Raw genomic sequence first — 17,413 nt, forward strand, 5'->3', positions numbered from 1 at the left:
ACAAACTCAGAATGTTTCCTCTGATCCCAACTGAAAAGGTGACATCATTCGAGAGCTTGGATGAGCTACTTATATAATTTGGTAAAGATAAAGTTAAAGGTCTTTGTTTCTTCCCCAATGGAAAGTGTGAGTCATTTTAATTACATGTTCTTGGACTGCTGGGACATACCTGGTTTCTTCATTCTTGTCTGTGTAGTGCTCTAGCCACCAACACAGTATGTCTGCAGAAGATTTAAGAAAGTAACTAAGCATTTCCTCTCAAATGTATTTGTGTCCTAGCAAGCCTACACATCTATACTAATGTGTGAGAAATGAAACTCATGGGCATAGATAAATCTAATCTTGATTTTTAGGAAGAAGGGAGTAGAAAGCAGTACCTTAAAGAACGCAGGATCATTAAAAGGATGCACAGAAGTGATATGGAAAGATCACTAAAATATAATGTTAAATGAAAGAAAGCAATGTAGGTAGAAGTATATGTTTTCTTTGTATAAGAAAAAGAAGAGGCTGGGGGCAGTGGCTCACGCCTGTAATCCCAGCACTTTGGGAGGCCAAGGCAGGTGGATCACGAGGTCAGGAGATCCAAACCATCCTGGCTAACACGGTGAAACCCCATCTCTACTAAAAAAAAAAATACAAAAAAATTAGCCGGGCGTGATGGCAGGCACCTGTAATCCCAGCTACTCAGGAGGCTGAGGCAGGAGAATGGCGTGAATCCAGGAGGCAGAGCTTGCTGTGAGCTGAGATCGTGCCACTGGGTGACAGAGCAAGACGCCATCTCAAAAAAAAAAAAGATAAAAAGAACAAGCTAGGTGTAGTGGTGGGCACCTGTAATCCCAGCACTTTGCGAGGCTGAGGTGGGTGGATCACCTGCAGTCAGGAGTTTGAGACCAGCCTGGCTAACATGGTAAGACCTCATCTCTACTAAAAATACAAAATTAGCTAGGCATGGTGGCACATGCCTGTAATCCCAGCTATTTAGGAGGCGAGGCTGGAGAAGCGCTTGAACCCAGGAGGTGGAAGTTGCAGTGAGTTGAGATTGCACCACTGCACTCCAGCCTGGGTGACAAGAGCAAAACTCTACCTCAAAAAAAAAAAAAGACAATAAGGATATGTATTCATATTTAATTATGCTTTTTACTATGCTATTATACTATCCTTTAAATTATCCTATTTACTTTTAAAATACTGAAAAGAAACAAGAAGCTAGTAAAAGTAATTTCCCATAAAGGGCAGAGGTGGTTAGGAAGCTGGCGGGAGCAAGCCTTCTCGGTGTATACCTTTTTGTATTGTCCTGATCTCTCAATCATGTGAACATATTAGTTATTCAAAACAATGTCTCTCCTTATGACCCTGGCCACAGCTCCCGGTCCCGGATGTGCAGCCATGGCCTCCACAAGCCCTCTTCCTGACCTGCCAGATGTAGGGGCCACTTCTCTGACCCATCCAAAAGGAGGTGAATAAAGGACATGGCCACAGTGCAATGCCTTTATGAGATAATTTTTATTGTTAAATTTTTTTTTTTTTACCTTAATTAGCTTTCCAAGGAAAGGAGGAACCAAATTAGCTCAGTCCAACATCTGATTGGGCAGTTGGCATATTCTTTTAGTGAAGCAAGTGTTCTGACGACCTTAAGGATTTATTTGGATAATTTTTACTTCAGCCATCTAACACTTAAGCATAACCACAGATAAATGCATTCACCTTCCGCTTTCACTTTAATCCGCGCCTTACCTCACTTTGATAAGAATATCATTTTAAATATAGATTTCCAGAAGGACCAAGTTTCCTGGATAACTTTACAGCCATGAGGACAGTGCACAGAAAGAACAACTCAAATAAACCTCTGTATTGATATAATTTTACTAGTCTTAACGAAACCAAACTTCCAATATATTAAGAAATAAATCCAGTTACAAATGCCACTAAAGGTCTATGTGAAGAGGTTTCTGGTATTTATAATAACTGAAAATGGCTTTGGCTATTTACGCAAGATCCACAAGCAGTTACAGGGTGCACCTTAGCCAGCAATGGCCCTCAGAAGCCAAAAGTGGTTCTCTCCGCTGTAGGCCACATACAAGTAATCCATCTTCATCTTTTTTCCTTCTCGTAAAGCGTGTCCCATAGTTAGGCTTGAAAGGAAAACAAAAAAAATCATTGAAAATCCCAGGTTTCAGGAGAAAAGGATGGCCTGAGGATAGGAATTTAGTAAAAAGACTTCAGGTGTCAGTACCTGCTGTGTGCTTATAATCCTGTTTTAAAGAAAGAGAAAGGAGCCATAAAAAGACAAAGCCATTTGACATCCTCCCAAATAAATCCTTTAAAGAAGCCAGCTCCTTCAGGGGACTTTGGCTGGTTAACACATGAATACCAAGGACAAGAGAAGAAACTAAGCAAAATGAAGAACCTGAAAGGCTCACCTCTGTGTGGGTAAAGGACCCTAGCAAGGAAGAGTAGTTTGGGTTCATTATCACAGAAACTCCCCAGCTAAACCCCTGTGCCCCCAAACATCTGTATCATCATCATCAAAGAGAAGTTATTTTCCTCACACTTAATGCAAAAAGCTGTAAATGTATCTGGGATCCAAAGAAGCCCGCCCAACCTCCCAAAGAACCTTCCAAAAATAGATAGTCTTCAAACTAAACGTGTGTGGGTAGGAAAGCTGGCTTTCCCTAAGTGGTAAAACAGACTGCGCAGTGGAGATCTAATCTAGTTCTGTGCCATGAAACTGAGCTGGACCAGCTCCAGAGTAAGACTAGTAACACCTGGATCCCTATGCAAGCTCTGCCCCGTGACTGTACTCTCTGAGATGAGAGGAGGTGCAAATGTGTTAAGACCATGAGTGGAGGGGTCAACCAGAAACAGTAGTAAGATGCTCAGTCTGAGACATCTGAGGTCACTAGCCCAGATAGGTCGGTCACAACAGATCCTTAAAAGGGGGACTCATAAACCAAGGGCCAGTGGGGAAGATAAGGAGCAGTCCAAGGCCTCAACCTGAGGAAGCACTGAGTGCCCCACCTGCTGCTTTGCTCCTCAAGAGCTGAGTGGGACCTCCATGTAAACATGGACGAATACCACATTTATGAAGGGGGAGGTTTTGAGTTTTTTTTCCTATTCTTTCTGCCCCATTTGCAAGCTTAGCTCGGATGGCTGTGTGGGTAGATGAGAATTATTAAGTAACAATGTGGGGGAGGGCTGATTATGAATATGAAACAACCTGTCATCGGCATCTTGTACAATAAAAACGGTGCTCCCTGTGAGGATCTCTTAGCCTGGAATTTGTAAAATAAGGACTCCCTGGAACAGAACTGTTGAACAGAAATTTCTGCTATGACTGAAATGTCCTGTATCGCTGCTACAACACAGTAGCCACTAGCTGCATTCAGCACTTGAAAATGTGGCTCATCTGAATTGGGATGTGCAGTGTCAAACATAAAAAAGATTTCAGACTTAGTATCAAAATGCAGCAAAATAGCTCTATTTTGATTACGTGCTGAAATGATAAAATTATGGATATACTGGGTCAAATAAAATGTATCATTAAAATTAATTTCCACCGGGCGCAGTAGCTCACGCCTGTAATCCTAGCACTTTGGGAGGCTGAGGTGGGTGGATCACCTGAGGTCAGGAGTTTGAGACCAACCTGACCAACATGGTGAAACCCGTCTCTACTAAAAACACAAAAGTAGCCAGGCGTGGTGGCGCACGCCGTCATCCCAGCTACTCGGGAGGCTGAGGCAGGAGAATTGCTTGAACCTGGGAGGTGGAGGCTGCAGTGGGCCAAGATCGTGCCACTGCACTGCAGCCTGGGCAACAAGAGCAAAACTCTGTCTCAAAAAAAAAAAAAAAAAAAAAAGTTAAATTTCAACTGGTTTTATTTTTTTAATGTGGCTACTACAAAATTCTTAAATTACATACGTGGCTTGCATCCATTTCTACTGACAGCAGTGCCCCAGGACAGGACTTAGGGGGCAGTGGATAGAGGGAGGAACAACACCTACAGCCGTGGGTCGCAGCCTTGGCTGCACATCAGAATCTTACTGGAGAGCTTTAAAAACATCTCCATGCCCAAGCCCTACCCAGACCAACGAAATCATCACTATGTTTTGTTTTGTTAAGACAGTCTTGCTCTGTCACCCGGGCTGGAGTTCAGTGGCAGGATCTCAGCTCACTGCAACCCCTACCTTCCGGTTCAAGCAAGTCTCATGTCTTAGCCTCCCAAGTAGCTGGGATTACAGGTGCATGCCACCACGCCCAGCTAAATTATTTATTTATTTATTTTTTTCTTTTTTAGTAGAGGTGGGATTTCACCGTGTTGGCCAGGCTGGTCTTGAACTCCTGACCTCAGGTGATCCACCCACCTCTGCCTCCCAAAGTGCTGGATTACAGGCATGAGCCACGTGCCCGGCCTCATCAGCATATTTTTTAAATGCCTAAGATGATTCCATGTGCAGCCAGGTTGAGAAGGAAGATGCCTGACCTTTTGTTGTGGGAGAGAAGGGAGGGTCACCTTTAAAAGCTATGTGATTAGGAAGTAGAGTGACGAGCCAGGAAGTGAAATGACAAGCCGGAAACTCGCAGAAGGGCTTGAACATGTAGCTGAGTGTCCCAAGATTTTTACCCTGGTGGTTGAGAATGCCCAGAGAGTAACCCCACTTTCCTCTGAAACTCCTCAGAATGAGGCTAATGGGAAAACAACTACAGCTACTGCCATAACTCTTTACCCCATTTGTCCAAGTGTCCAGGGTGACCCTGATGACAACTGTCATAACATCTCCCCACTGCCATTACCAGATGAGTTTAGATGCGGTAGCAGACATTGTGTGCAATTCAGAGTCGCCCCATAGTGCCTTTGTGAAGTTTGGTCCCACACAGACTAAGTTCTGCTCTTTTCCTAGCAAGTTAGAAGCCCTAATACAATGATTCTAAATCCCGTTGCTACATTAGAAACATTTGAGGAGCTTCATAAACACCAGCAGCCCACCCCCAGGCCTGTGTATGCTATCCATGGTGAACAATGACCACTGGACGGCTACTGTTGAAGGCAGGTCCTGACACACTGAGCCCTGACTCGGCAGGAGAAGAGGCCCATAATCATGTGGCTTTCATTCCTTTCTGGCTTTAGATTCCACTGTCTTTTAAGTAAAACTTGGGTTCATCAATTTGTTTAAGCAGTGCCCCAGTAGCTACAGAAGCTGACAGTAAAAATCCTAACTATAATGGCAACACGTATGTGCGAAGCACTGCTCATACATTACATGTGTTAACTCTTTATCCTCAAAACAACCTTATGAGGTAGATAGTACCATAATCCATAGTTCATAGATAAGAAAACCAAGGCACAGAGATTCTAAATTCACTCCAGGTCAAAAAACTAGGAGACCACCAAGGTTTGCTGCCTCCAAATGTCCAAACAGCTAGATCTGTTCTGATGACCTAACATTAGAGTCCTTACACCTTCTGCAGAGATCTTCCCTAGAACAGTGCTTCTCATACAAATGTTGGTACCAATCATCGGAACATCAAGCTCCCAGGTAAGGCGACTGCTGCCAGTCTCTGCATCACATGCTGAGTAGCAAGGTCTTAGGGCTCTCTCCTTCAGATCTTGTAATTTGACAACTAGATGCCTTAGTGCCTAATGACTTAAGAATCCAACATTTCCCATTTTCTGACACACAACCTCATGTGGAAACTTAGTTGGCAGTAGCACTGTGTCCTTATAGTCAGGATACCCCTTGGGCATGGAACTTGGTAACTGACAATGCTCAATGCTGAACATGCACCTAATTTTGAGGCTTTACTGAGTCTCATGAAGCAAGACTGATTTGAAAACAGCACTTATGGGATCGGACTGCATACATGCAGAGTCAGAATAACTTGGCCTGCAGCCAAAATGAGCTGGGCCACAAATAGACTTAAAAAAAAATTAACTCATTTTTTTAAAGTCCCATTAAAAGGATATTCAAATGGAAGTGCAGGGAGACAAGATGCAACCCTCACTAGAAGGCAGTCTATTAGCAGAAGGCTGGTGTGTCACTTTGGGACATATTCCACAAACCTCTGAGAAGATAAACTTCTCCCTCAGAATTTGGAGGCCTGAGCTATACACAGCACTGAGCAGGCCACTGCTAGGATGCCAGAGGATCCTGAAGCACAGAGGCAGCTCTAATGCATCTATCCAGCTAAGCTGCACAGGCTTGCTGGATGCCCTGACAACTCGCAAGCAGCACTGCAGCTCCAAGCCTTGCTGCCTAAGTTGCTGCGAGGTGGCTGTAGAAAACACCTGAAGATGGCCTCCAGTCCCTAACACAAATGCACACCCTGTGGCATCAAGTATCACATGCATTCATCTGAGAAAGATGCTGCTCTGAGTACGGAGGCACTGCCACCTTCCAAGCTCTGAGTCTGGCAAGGAAAGAAATGGGTAAAGCCAGTGGTAGATTCAAGCTATGGAGCGAATCTCAGGTGAAGTGGGACCCTGAAGTACTGTGTGAAAATGAACTTGGCCGGGCGCGGTGGCTCAAGCCTGTAATCCCAGCACTTTGGGAAGCCGAGACGGGCGGATCACGAGGTCAGGAGATTGAGACCATCCTGGCTAACACAGTGAAACCCCGTCTCTACTAAAAAATACAAAAAAAAAAAAACTAGCCGGGCCTGGTGGCGGGTGCCTGTAGTCCCAGCTACTCGGGAGGCTGAGGCAGGAGAATGGCGTAAACCCGGGAGGTGGAGCTTGCAGTGAGCTGAGATCCGGCCACTGCACTCCAGCCTGGGGACAGAGCGAGACTCTGTCTCAAAAAAAAAAAAAAAAAAAAAAAAAAAAAAATGAACTTAAACTGCCTCTAAAGGCCTCTCCCCAACCCTTCCACTGAAGGACATAGATCCAGGCAAAACCATTTCTCCAATGGAGAAACTGTGCAATACAAAAGGGAAAGTTACAGCAGGATCCACATCAGGAATGGCCATGTGACTCTAGACAGACATCAGTTTATGCTACTCAACAGCTCTATGCATTGGGAGAGGCTGACCTAGAACTATGTGGATGCCCAATCCCTAGAGAACCTACGTTCACCCCAACCAAGGGCAGGTCATGGAGGCTGTGGGGTCTACACTGAGTCATGAATTGGCTGGGGTGATAAGCACACCTGGCCACCCATGTGCTTTGGAGTCCACGTGCTTCCACTGGACCTTGGATTCTCTCTTCTCCAGCAGGGTAGGATAGGAGGTGGGAGGTGGGAGGGCAATGGCCACTACTGTCAATCCTGGAGAGGCGCTGGCTTCACAGCGAAGGTTAGTAAGGCCCTGACGCTCCCCAAGATTCTAAAATATAAAGATTAACCCCTGGTTGTTGTTCCTCTTTTTGTTTTGATTTTGAGACGGAGTTTCACTCATGTCTCCCAGGCTGGAGTGCAGTGGTGCGATCTCAGCTCACCACAACCTCCTCCTCCCAGCTTCAAGCGATTCTCCTGCCTCAGCCCCAGAGTAGCTGGGATTACAGGCGACCACCACACGCCCGGCATAGGACAGCACATATTTATCTGATAAAAACGAACAACTAGGCCGGGAGCAGTGGCTCCCGCTTGTAATCCCAGCACTCTGGGAGGCCAAGGTCAGCAGATCACCTGAGCTCAGGAGTTACAGACCAGCCTAGCTAATATGGTGAAACCCCGTCTCTACTAAAAATACAAAAAAATTAGCCAGGCGTGGTGGTGGTCGCCTGTAATCCCAGCTACTCGGGGGCTGAGGCAGGAGAATCGCTTGAAGCTGGGAGGCGGAGGTTGCAGTGAGCCGAGATTGTGCCACTGCACTCCAGCCTGGGCAACATGAGTGAACTCCGTCTCAAAAAAAAAAAAAAATGTCCAGTCCTTAAAGAAGTATTTACCCAGAAATGATCCAAGTGCTTTAAGCACATTTCTAAATAAAGGATGAATAAGTGTGGGGTGAAGTCATTAATTGGGGTCTGAAGGGTCAGGACTTGGATTTCTTGTTACTCTGTCCTAAAACCGACTTGGGTTACTGGTATAAGCTGCTTTAGGGTGGACAGATTGGAAAGGCAAATGGGACTTGGAGAGAAAATGGCTTTGAAGCAGTCTCTGCTGCCCTGAAAATCACTTTTCATTTCTAAGACATCACAGCTTCCTTTTACTGAAGATCTCTTTAAGATCCAGAAGCAAATAAACACCATATTCTTAAACAGCACAGGTTTCCCAATGTCAAATTATAGTATCTGGCCAGGTGTGGTGGGTAACACCCATAATTCCAGCACTCTGGGAGGCCAAGGCAGGAGGATCACCTGTAGCCAGGAGTTTGAGATCAACCTGGTGAGGTGGGAGGACTGCTCAAGCCCAGGAGTTCAAGGCTGCAGTGAGCTAAGACTATGTCACTGCACTCCAGCCAGGGTGACAGAGCAAGACCTTGTCTCAACAACAACAACAACAAATATCTTAGAGATATTTTATTTAATGATATACTCCTGTTTCTATTTTAAACAGGGGATTAACAAGACTCTTATCTATGTTCTAAACAAACAAAGACCATTGACTTGCCAGGTCTGAGTTCCCCTCTAAGGCCACGAGCAGGAAACGTGTACACTGATGTTTTTTCTGAAGTTGTGTCTGAACAAAGGCATGGTTCCCCTTCCATTTTTGGCCTGATTCTTGATGCAGGCACCTAAGCAGAGAGTTCAGCTTTCCAATGCTAAATGGGAAAAGGCCATTGTGATTCCCTTTTTTTTAAATGAAACAAGAACTTAGAATTTACGAAGTAAAACTTAGGGACTTGCCTCTGTCTCTATTTATAGAATCAATATTTAATACTAACTACTCTAAATAAAAATCATGACACTTTACATGCTGACCGCCTGTTTTCCACTCCAAGGCAGAAATAACTGAGAACTTCCTCCCCTTCAGCCTCAGACATAATTGATCTTCATGCAGACCAGTCAGTCATCGGAGAGGGAGGGCTCCTGCAGACTTGAATTCGTCCCTTCTCTAATTTCCCCAGCCACTCTTTGAAGCCAGCAAGCACTGCATGAAGGTTAAGAGAGGCTCCATGCTTCCCTAAGAGGCTGAAAAGACCTGAGGAAGAGGCTGCTAAATTTTCTTGGGGAAGAGATGGTGAAGCTGAATCACAGCCAGCTTTAGGAAGTACCCTGTGGCACTTTTTATGTTTATGGGTGATTTACATTTGCATAAAGCCCAACGATGTCACAAGCCTCTTTTGTTTAGAAACAAATTTATATTTTTAGCCCGGTGTGGTGGCACGCACCTGCGGTCCCATCCCAATTATAAGGGAGTCTGAGGTGGGAGGATCACTTGATCCTAGGAGGCAGAGGTTGCAGTGAGCTGAGATTGCACCACTGCACTCCAACCTGGGCAACAGAGTGAGACTCTGTCTCAAAAAAAAAAATTGTTTCTGAAAATAAAGCCCCAAAATGAACAGTTGCATTAAGTGTAGGGTGACAGTCATTAACTGGGGCCAAAAGAGCTGACAGCCTGGGCAAAGGGCCCTAGTTGGTGACTAAATCCTGAAGGGTCAGGACTTGGATTTCTGGTTACTCGGCCCTAAAATCCTGACTTGAGTTACTAGTGTCATCTGCTTTAGGGTTGATTCTCACCGCACTGGAAAGGAAAACAGGACTTGGAGAGAAAATGGGTTGAAGCAGTCTCTGCTGCCCTGAAAAATCATTTTTCATTTCCAATTCTATTTCTATCTCAGGGATAATGGGGGAGGGGAAGTTGATAAGACCTGTAGCCATTTTAATTGCCAGATTACTGTGGAGCCATCTGAGTAATCTGAAGGTCTCCAGAAACGTGCTTCATTTCCTTTGAGAAGAACCAGAGAATCAGAATTGAGGAAAATAAACTCAATGCCATAGGTCCTAGTCACTTACTTTCTCCCACTGAGCCATCACCTCCGGGAAGTAGGAAACACAGGGTCACCAAGACTCTGCAGAAGTTGCAGATGTTATGAAAGATTACCACCCCAAACACCTTAAGGAAAGCCCAGGGTAACCACGGATGCCCAAGGCTTCCTCCCCTGGTGAAGACACAGCCCAGAGGCCTGGGAAGGAAGGTTGGAAGAGCCCTATGGGTGACAAGATCACCTCAAGCAACACCACAGCTTCCAGAGCTACAGCTGTGGCAGACCAATGGTGTCCAGCGGGCAGGCCCTGGGCTGTCTCCTCAGGTTGAATGCTGGCCTTAGGGAGGGAGCTTCTATTTCTCCCCTGCCTTTCTATCAGACACCAGGAAGTGGAGGTGGAGGATACTGGGAAAGAGGAAATCAGACCAAAAAATAGCCAGAGCTTTCCACCTTTAACAGAAGTAAGTAACTGGAATTTGGCAGAGGCCTCTTCTGGAGTCTTCAAGGATTTTTAACAGGAACCTATGTGGGCAACATTGGGCTAGTTCCCAGGGCTTCTGAAAGCCTTCACTTTTAGAAGTATTACTTCTGGGGGTGGTATATGAAACCTACATTGGGTCACTAAGATAAGATGTGGCCAGGAACTCACACTCAGGGGACAGGTGGGGGCCAGAATCTGGATCAGGGCCTAAAACTACCCACTCAGTAACGGGAAAGGACTGACCAGGATGTTAGACGGAGCCCCTCCATTTTCCTCTTTCCACAGGGGACTAAAGCTGGGCTATCACATACACAGAAAAGGGGAATTCTAATGCCTCTGCCCACATTCAGGCCACAAGTTACAGTCCCAAAGATTGCTTCCAGGCAGCACAATAGTCTGACAGTCAAAGCAGGTGCTACCAAGGGAGGTATAAGTCTATAAAATAAAGACTTCAGAGCCCTTTACTGTGCAGCAGTCATTTTGTTAGACTTGAGGATCAGGCAGCTATAGACACTTACAATGTCAAAGAGTTGACCAAGTTTGGAAGCAAGCAAACTGGATGATTAACTGAGTGAGCCTCAGCAGGGCCCACAGGCTCCCAGTGGAGGAGAGTGCCAGGACTGCCTTCAGGAAAGAAAACCTCATTTCAGGCCTCAGTTCTACCTATAGCTTAAGCCTAAATAAGTTCTCAACTGTTTTAAAAGATTCTTGGAGATGTAAGGCTGAGTTTCGTCATTTTTTTTAAAGTCCAGGCCTTGTTCTATTTTCTGAATGCAAAACGCACTCTTATGTATTGCAGCCATTATTTTCCTGGAGCCCCTGAGGTCAGGGAGCACAAAATTCAGATTTCTAGTCAGGACCCCTAAGAGTTTTCAGACTTCCAAAGTTTTGGAGTTCCATAAGCAGCCAACCAGATGTCTAATACCAGAGGGCCCATCCAGTAAACATCTCTCACCTGGACTGTGGGACTGTCTTATCCACAAACAGGAAGATCGCCTTTTCAGAAGGAAGCTGGATCCTTTTCCTGATGATCCACATGAACTGAGCCACAGTGATATCAGATGGAACCAAGTACTTCCGTTTGTCAATGTCAACAATCTGAGAGCCTGAGACCTTTTCCACAATCACCTGGGAAAGTAAAGAGAGGTCAGGACTGAGTTTCCTAAAGGGAGGCTCTGGCCTCACATGGCTGAGGAGCTGAGAAACACAGTGTGGGCAAGGAGGTGGGTGGGAAACTGCATAGCAGGAGAAAATATGCCTTTGGCTTAATAAACCACACACTCTGGAGGTTAAGAACTGATATAAATGTGTTATAGGGAAACGGTAAGTGCTTTTCTGTGGTCAATTATGTAAGAGAAATGCAGCCCTTACTACTAAGCTTTTCCACATTTTATCTGGGCAGACCTAAGAGCATCTAGGGAGGATTTCATCCATGGTCCGTTACTCCAGGACCCCAGAATGGATCCACCTTCACACTACAGGAAACACTACTGTGTTCCCAAGGAACACAGGAGACAAGAACGGATGGACTAATGGGAATGCCTGGAATTTCAGCCAGCCAAGAACCAAGCTCTTTATTTGGCCTGTTGCTCCCCTCTGAACAAGTTTCAAATCCGTCCCTCCTACTCCTTTCCTGAGACAAATTATTCACAAGCAAAGAGCTACAATAACAGGCCTTAATGTCCATTAAAAATTAATAAGGATTACAAAACTGTCTCCCCAACCATGGAAGAAATATAACATCATATTTATTATTGACTAAGAAGAAAACATGGCAGAAGGGTTTTCAGCGGCTTTTCACATTATTTTGGCCAGGCAAGGATGACAGGGTCAAGGTGAGGTAACGGAGCTAGAAGTTAGGTAAAGATGGAGGCTCAAAGTAAAAGATGAACGTCCTGAGACTCAAGTACCACTTCCAAGACCAAAGTGACAGTCTCCCTCCACCACCATTCCCAAAAGTGGCAGTGACCTGTTGCCCTGTCCTAGAACATCGTTCCTTACATAATTGGCCAGGGAGCCCCGAGGCTGCAGACGGCTCGCTGGCCTAGATCGGGAGATTCAGCACTGAGGCACCCTGAACAGCACCAGCCCGAGCCCCTCACGCCCCGGCCCTGGGACGCCTCATCCCGGTCTGGCCTGTCAGTTACTATTAACTGGGACTGGAATCTCAACTTGTCAACTGTTGAATGGCCTGGGGCCTATTACGGGTCCCAGACGACAGAGGTGACAGCGAGGTGAGGGGGCGGAGAGTCCAAACACTCACCGGAACCCTGTCGGGATATTTCGCTCGAATCTTTGCGGACTCCACGCATCTGTGTTCTGTGGGAGAAACAAACAGGGATGACGGCTGCGCCTGCCCCCCGGTCGGTTTCCGGCCCCCGGCCCTCCTCCTCCTGCGCCCTGCGCACAGCTCAGGCCCTGGTTCCGGCGTCCCTGCAGCCGCGGTCCTGTCCCCTACTAGCTCCCAGCAGGGCCCGCGGAGGGTGACACGGGGTCAGGAGGCGGCTGCCCCAGGCACCAGGGCCTAGGCGACTCGAGACCGGAGCAGGGCATCCGCCCCACTCCACCCGAACCAGGGCCGCCCCAGTGGGGGAGGGGGCCCACCCGCCGCCCCGGCCCCCAGCAGCCCGGCCGACGGCCAAGTGCTTACCCAGCGAGTGGTCCTCCTTGAACATCCACTTCATGGCGGCGGTGGGAAAGGGACGGAACCGGCTCTCGGAGCCGCGGAGCTCAGCGCACCGACCACAACAACAACGACGGCAGCAGCGGCAGCTACGGCGGCGACTACACGGCAGGCGGGACTTCCGGCTGTCGGAGCCTAGCAACCGGTCGGGGGCGGGGCTTCCGGCGCTATTTGCCAGGACGCCCCGCCAAGGGGCCGGGCCGCACGTAAAGGGGCGGGGCCGCGGATGGCAGCTTCGGAGGCTCCTAGACTGCGGAGGCGATGAAATTGGTTACGGGGACGTCTGTGAGCAGTATCTGCGACCCCAGGAAGGAATGTTCGGGGAACTGGTGACAGGAGTGTGGTCTCGGGAGCGTTGGTGGCGGGAAACGTCTGGCTGATAGTGTAGGGCTCTTACTGAGGGCTGTTTGGGGGTGTGGCTGATAGTTGAGAGCGCTTCGAGCGGTTCATAGGGAAAGTCTGAATGGGGAATTGGTGACAAGAACGGTCTTTAGGGGTAAGAATGACATGAGGGGTTTCTAGTGCTTGGCGATAACAAAGGAGCTGTTTAGGGCGTTGACAGTTGGGGAGTATTGCTTGGAGGGGTGACAGGTTGGGGGCTCAGTATGGTAGGGGTGGTGTTTGAGGACACTGTAGGAAGCGGCGCTGAGGACAACCCGGAGGTCCAGTATTAGGGACAGCTGTCATAGGTTGCCTTGGACCTAGAAATTGAATTTAAACAAATCCCATTTTCTTCCTTTATTCGTGAATAAATATTTGAATAAACATTTACGAAAAGGTATCACAAATGCACATTTGAGGCGGAGCGCGGTGGCTCACGCCTGTAATCCCAGCACTTTGGGAGGCCGACGCGGGTGGATCACCTGAGGTCAGGAGTTGGAGACCAACCTGGCCAACATAGTGAAACCCCAAATATTAGCCAGGCATGGTGGCGGGCGCCTGTAGTCCCAGCTCCTCGGGAGGCTGAGGCAGGAGAATCATTTGAACCAGAGAGGTGGAGGTTGCAGTGAGCCGAGATCACACCACTGCACTCCAGCCTGGGCAACAGAGCAAGACTCTGCCTCCAAAAAAAAAAAAAAAAAAACACACACATTTAAGGAGTGTAACGTCACTGATCACAGACCCCTTAATCTTAACTGGCAGAGGACTTAGAGGTGACTGTCAGACTTGGAGAATTCCCCTGAGAGCTGGTCATGAGATGGTTTTCCTCGTTTGGCTGTGGAAGTGGTTTAGCAATGACAGCCTGAGCAATGTGTGTGTCACCTGCCCGGACATATGCTTTGAGGTTCTCCAGTCAGTGACGTAATGCCTTTTTTCCAAGCAGAGTCATCAAGGCAGTCTGGTCTGGGTCACCATCTGTTTATAAGCTGCTGAACATGTAGCAAGAATGTTCACTTAATTGGGCACATGAACTCTGCCACGTGCTTGTGATTCTGATGCACCTGTAAAGCCTGTATGTTTGTACATGGTAGTTCATCATTTCCTACACTGGAAATTCCTGATCAATGCTGTGGAATTTAGCTTCATTGTAAAAGTATTTTTGTTATTTTAAGACTGTGTGTCTGAGCAACTAGAACAGTTTTTTTGTTTGTTTCTTTGTTTTTGTTTTTGTTCTGTTTTTTTGAGACAGAGTCTTGCTCTGTCACCCAGACTGGAGTTCAGTGGCACAATCTCAGCTCACTACAATCTGCCTCCTGGGTTCAAGCGATTCTCCTGCCTCAGCCTCCCGAGTAACTGGGACTACAGGGACTCACCACCACACCCAGCTAATTTTTGTATTTTTGGAACAGATGGGGTTTTGCCATGTTGGCCAGGCTGGTCTTGAACTTCTCACCTCAAGAAAGTGATTGCCCGCTTTGGCCTCCCAAAGTGCTGGGATTACAGGTGTGAGCCACTGCATTTGTTTGTTTGTTTGTAATGAAGTGAAAAAATCCTTTGAATTTCCTACTTAGAAATTACTGTTGTTACATATAAAAGCTCTGTGCTAGGTGCTGGGGAAAAACAGTGAAGAAGACAGATGACACCCCTGTTCTTATGGGTGGGAGCATGAGATATTCTTGTCCCCCTGACATATTCTAGTGGGACAAGACAAAAAATAAATATGTTAGGTAATGATAGGTGCTGTTTAGAAAAATAAAGCAGAGTAGGTGACTAGAGTGTGGTGGGATGGTATGCTAATTAGATAAAGTGGCTGGCATATTCTAGGGAACCCCTGTGGCTGGAGCTGAATAAATGAGAGAGGAGAGTGTGTTATGAGACAAATTCAAAGAGATCTAGAACAAAACTGTGTTGAGCTTTGAATTCCATGCAAAGAGCTTTGGATTTTATTCAGAATGAGATGAGAAGTCAGTGTAGGGGTTTAAGCAGAGATGTAACACAATCTGCCTTTCCTTTTCAAAAGGCTAGCTTAGTAGACTGTAGGCGCTGAGGGTGGAAGCAGGGAAATAGTTGAGAGGCTATTGTGATAATCCTGGTGAAAGATGATGTTGGCTTCGGCCAAGGTGGGGTCTAGGGAGGTGATGGGAAGCAGTTGTATTCTGGATATATTTTGAAGGTAAAACTCGTAACATTTGCTGATAGATTGGATGTAAGATATGAGGGACAGATCAAAATCAAGGTTTTTGGAAGGATGGAATTGCCATTTACTGAAATAGGGTGGAGCCAGCTTGGGGAGTGAAAAACAAGAGTTTGGTTTTACAGATATTAAATATGAGATGTCCAGGAGACACACCCAAACACACCCAAGTGAAGATGTAGAGTTGGTGAATGGTGCTATGAGTCTCAAATTTAGAAATATTTCAAGCTATTAAACTGGGTAAGAATAGGTAGACAGTGAGTTTAAAAATGAAAATACCTGGGCGGGTGCAGTGGCACATGCCTGTAATCCCGGCACTTTGGGAGACCAAGGCAGGTGGATCACCTGAAAGCAGGAGTTCATGACCAGCCTGACTAATGTGGTGAAACCCCATCTCTGCTAAATACAAAACAATTAGCCAGGTGTGGTGGCACATGCCTGTAATCCCAGCTACTTGGGAGGCTGAGACAGGAGAATTGCTTGTACTTGGGAGGCAGAGGTTGCAGTGAGCTGAGATCACGCCATTGCACTCCAGCTTGGGCAACAAGAGTGAAACTCTGTCTCAAAAAAAAGAAAATACCTATTTTGCAAATAGAATTAAATACTGAAGAATGAAGATGGTTGCTCACCATCTCCTAGTCAGTGAACCAGTGGAGGAGTTAGACATTGGACTCAACACCCCTGCTTCCCTTTACAGAGCTGGTCATTGTGTCCTAGTCCAAGATATACGTATATTGTCTTGCATGTGAAAGAGCTGAGAACACTTCTTAGGGGAAAATTTCACTGCACACCAATTCATAGACATATCTCCTGATGGTCTGGATGATGTGCAATGCATTTTGGTCTTCCATCCTTACCTACTTTCTTGGTGTCTTTTGCCAGTTCACCATTCTAATTGACTTATTTCATCCACCTTGATGATATGTACCACCTTCTTTACACATTGGGTCATTGTATTTAGCTATGGAATGTTCTAAGGACACTGGATGCCTTCCTTGAGGGGGTGGTTAGTTGAGGAGGTTCAAGTCAGGAGAAGAAATAGGATAATGAATATATGCAATATGGTTAGTTGAGGAGGTTCAAGTCAGGAGAAGAAATAGGATAATGAATATATGCAATGTAATTACACATTAACAAATCTATAAAACACAGAGAATGAATTTCAAATCTTGGAGAGGTATGTGAACATGGACACTGAGGCATTGCTAGGGCAATAGGGGCCAGCACAAAGCCAAGTGAGAATTAACAAGAAAGACTTCACAGAGAATGTGAATCTTCTCATGTAGAGAGAGGGGTACATTTTTCAGTGAGTAAACATTTCCTTTCCAGATAAAAACAAAGACTGGGGTTGGAAGAGGGAACAGAAAATCAGTGTAGATAAGTAAATAAAATGTTGGAAAGCTTTGAAGCAAACATTCAGAAGTTTTAACCTAATTCAAGAGACCCTGAATAGGAGCTCCTATAAATGAGAGAGAAACATGATTAAAATGTGCAATTTGGAGCCAGGTGCAGTGGCTCATGCCTGTAATCCCAACACTCTGGGAGGCTGAGACAGGTGGATCCCCTCAGGCCAGGAGTTCTAGACCAGACTGGCCAAGATAGTGAAACACCATCTTTACTGAAAATGCAAAAATTAGCCAGGCATGGTGGCACGCACCTGTGGTCCCAGCTACTCGAGAGGCTGCAGGAACAAGAATCGCCTGAGCCCAGGAGATGGAGGTGGCAGTGAGCCAAGATAGTGCCACTGTACTCCAGCCTGAGCGACAGGGTGAAACTCTATCTCAAGAAAAAAAAAAAAAAAAAAAAAAAAAAA

At 46.3% G+C, this 17,413-nt stretch overlaps 1 protein-coding gene across 1 annotated transcript; it reads right to left on the reverse strand.

The window, feature by feature from the left end:
• Positions 1-1,934: 1,934 nt before the first annotated feature.
• On the reverse strand, positions 1,935-13,169 carry GABARAPL2 (GABA type A receptor associated protein like 2). Its single transcript, XM_017868679.1, has 4 exons — positions 12,993-13,169; positions 12,606-12,661; positions 11,298-11,470; positions 1,935-2,132 (listed from the first exon to the last, which is right to left on the reverse strand). The coding sequence occupies exons 1-4, from the start codon at positions 13,024-13,026 to the stop codon at positions 2,021-2,023; spliced, it is 375 nt and encodes a 124-aa protein (XP_017724168.1). The 5' UTR covers positions 13,027-13,169; the 3' UTR covers positions 1,935-2,020.
• Between the last annotated feature and the right edge of the window lie 4,244 nt (positions 13,170-17,413).

Source organism: Rhinopithecus bieti, unplaced genomic scaffold, assembly GCF_001698545.2.
Source record: "Rhinopithecus bieti isolate Rb0 unplaced genomic scaffold, ASM169854v2 scaffold_2574, whole genome shotgun sequence".
Taxonomy (NCBI): Eukaryota; Metazoa; Chordata; class Mammalia; order Primates; family Cercopithecidae; genus Rhinopithecus; species Rhinopithecus bieti.

What these genes read in the sequence shown, in the direction of transcription:
- GABARAPL2 (XM_017868679.1), bottom strand. Translation starts at nt 13,026, where the DNA reads ATGAAGTGGATGTTCAAGGAGGACCACTCGCTGG. An exon ending in CAAGGAGGACCACTCGCTGG is followed by an intron (nt 12,662 to 12,992) that starts GTAAGCACTTGG and finishes TTTCTCCCACAG; the next exon opens with AACACAGATGCGTGGAGTCC. An exon ending in AATATCCCGACAGGGTTCCG is followed by an intron (nt 11,471 to 12,605) that starts GTGAGTGTTTGG and finishes TTACTTTCCCAG; the next exon opens with GTGATTGTGGAAAAGGTCTC.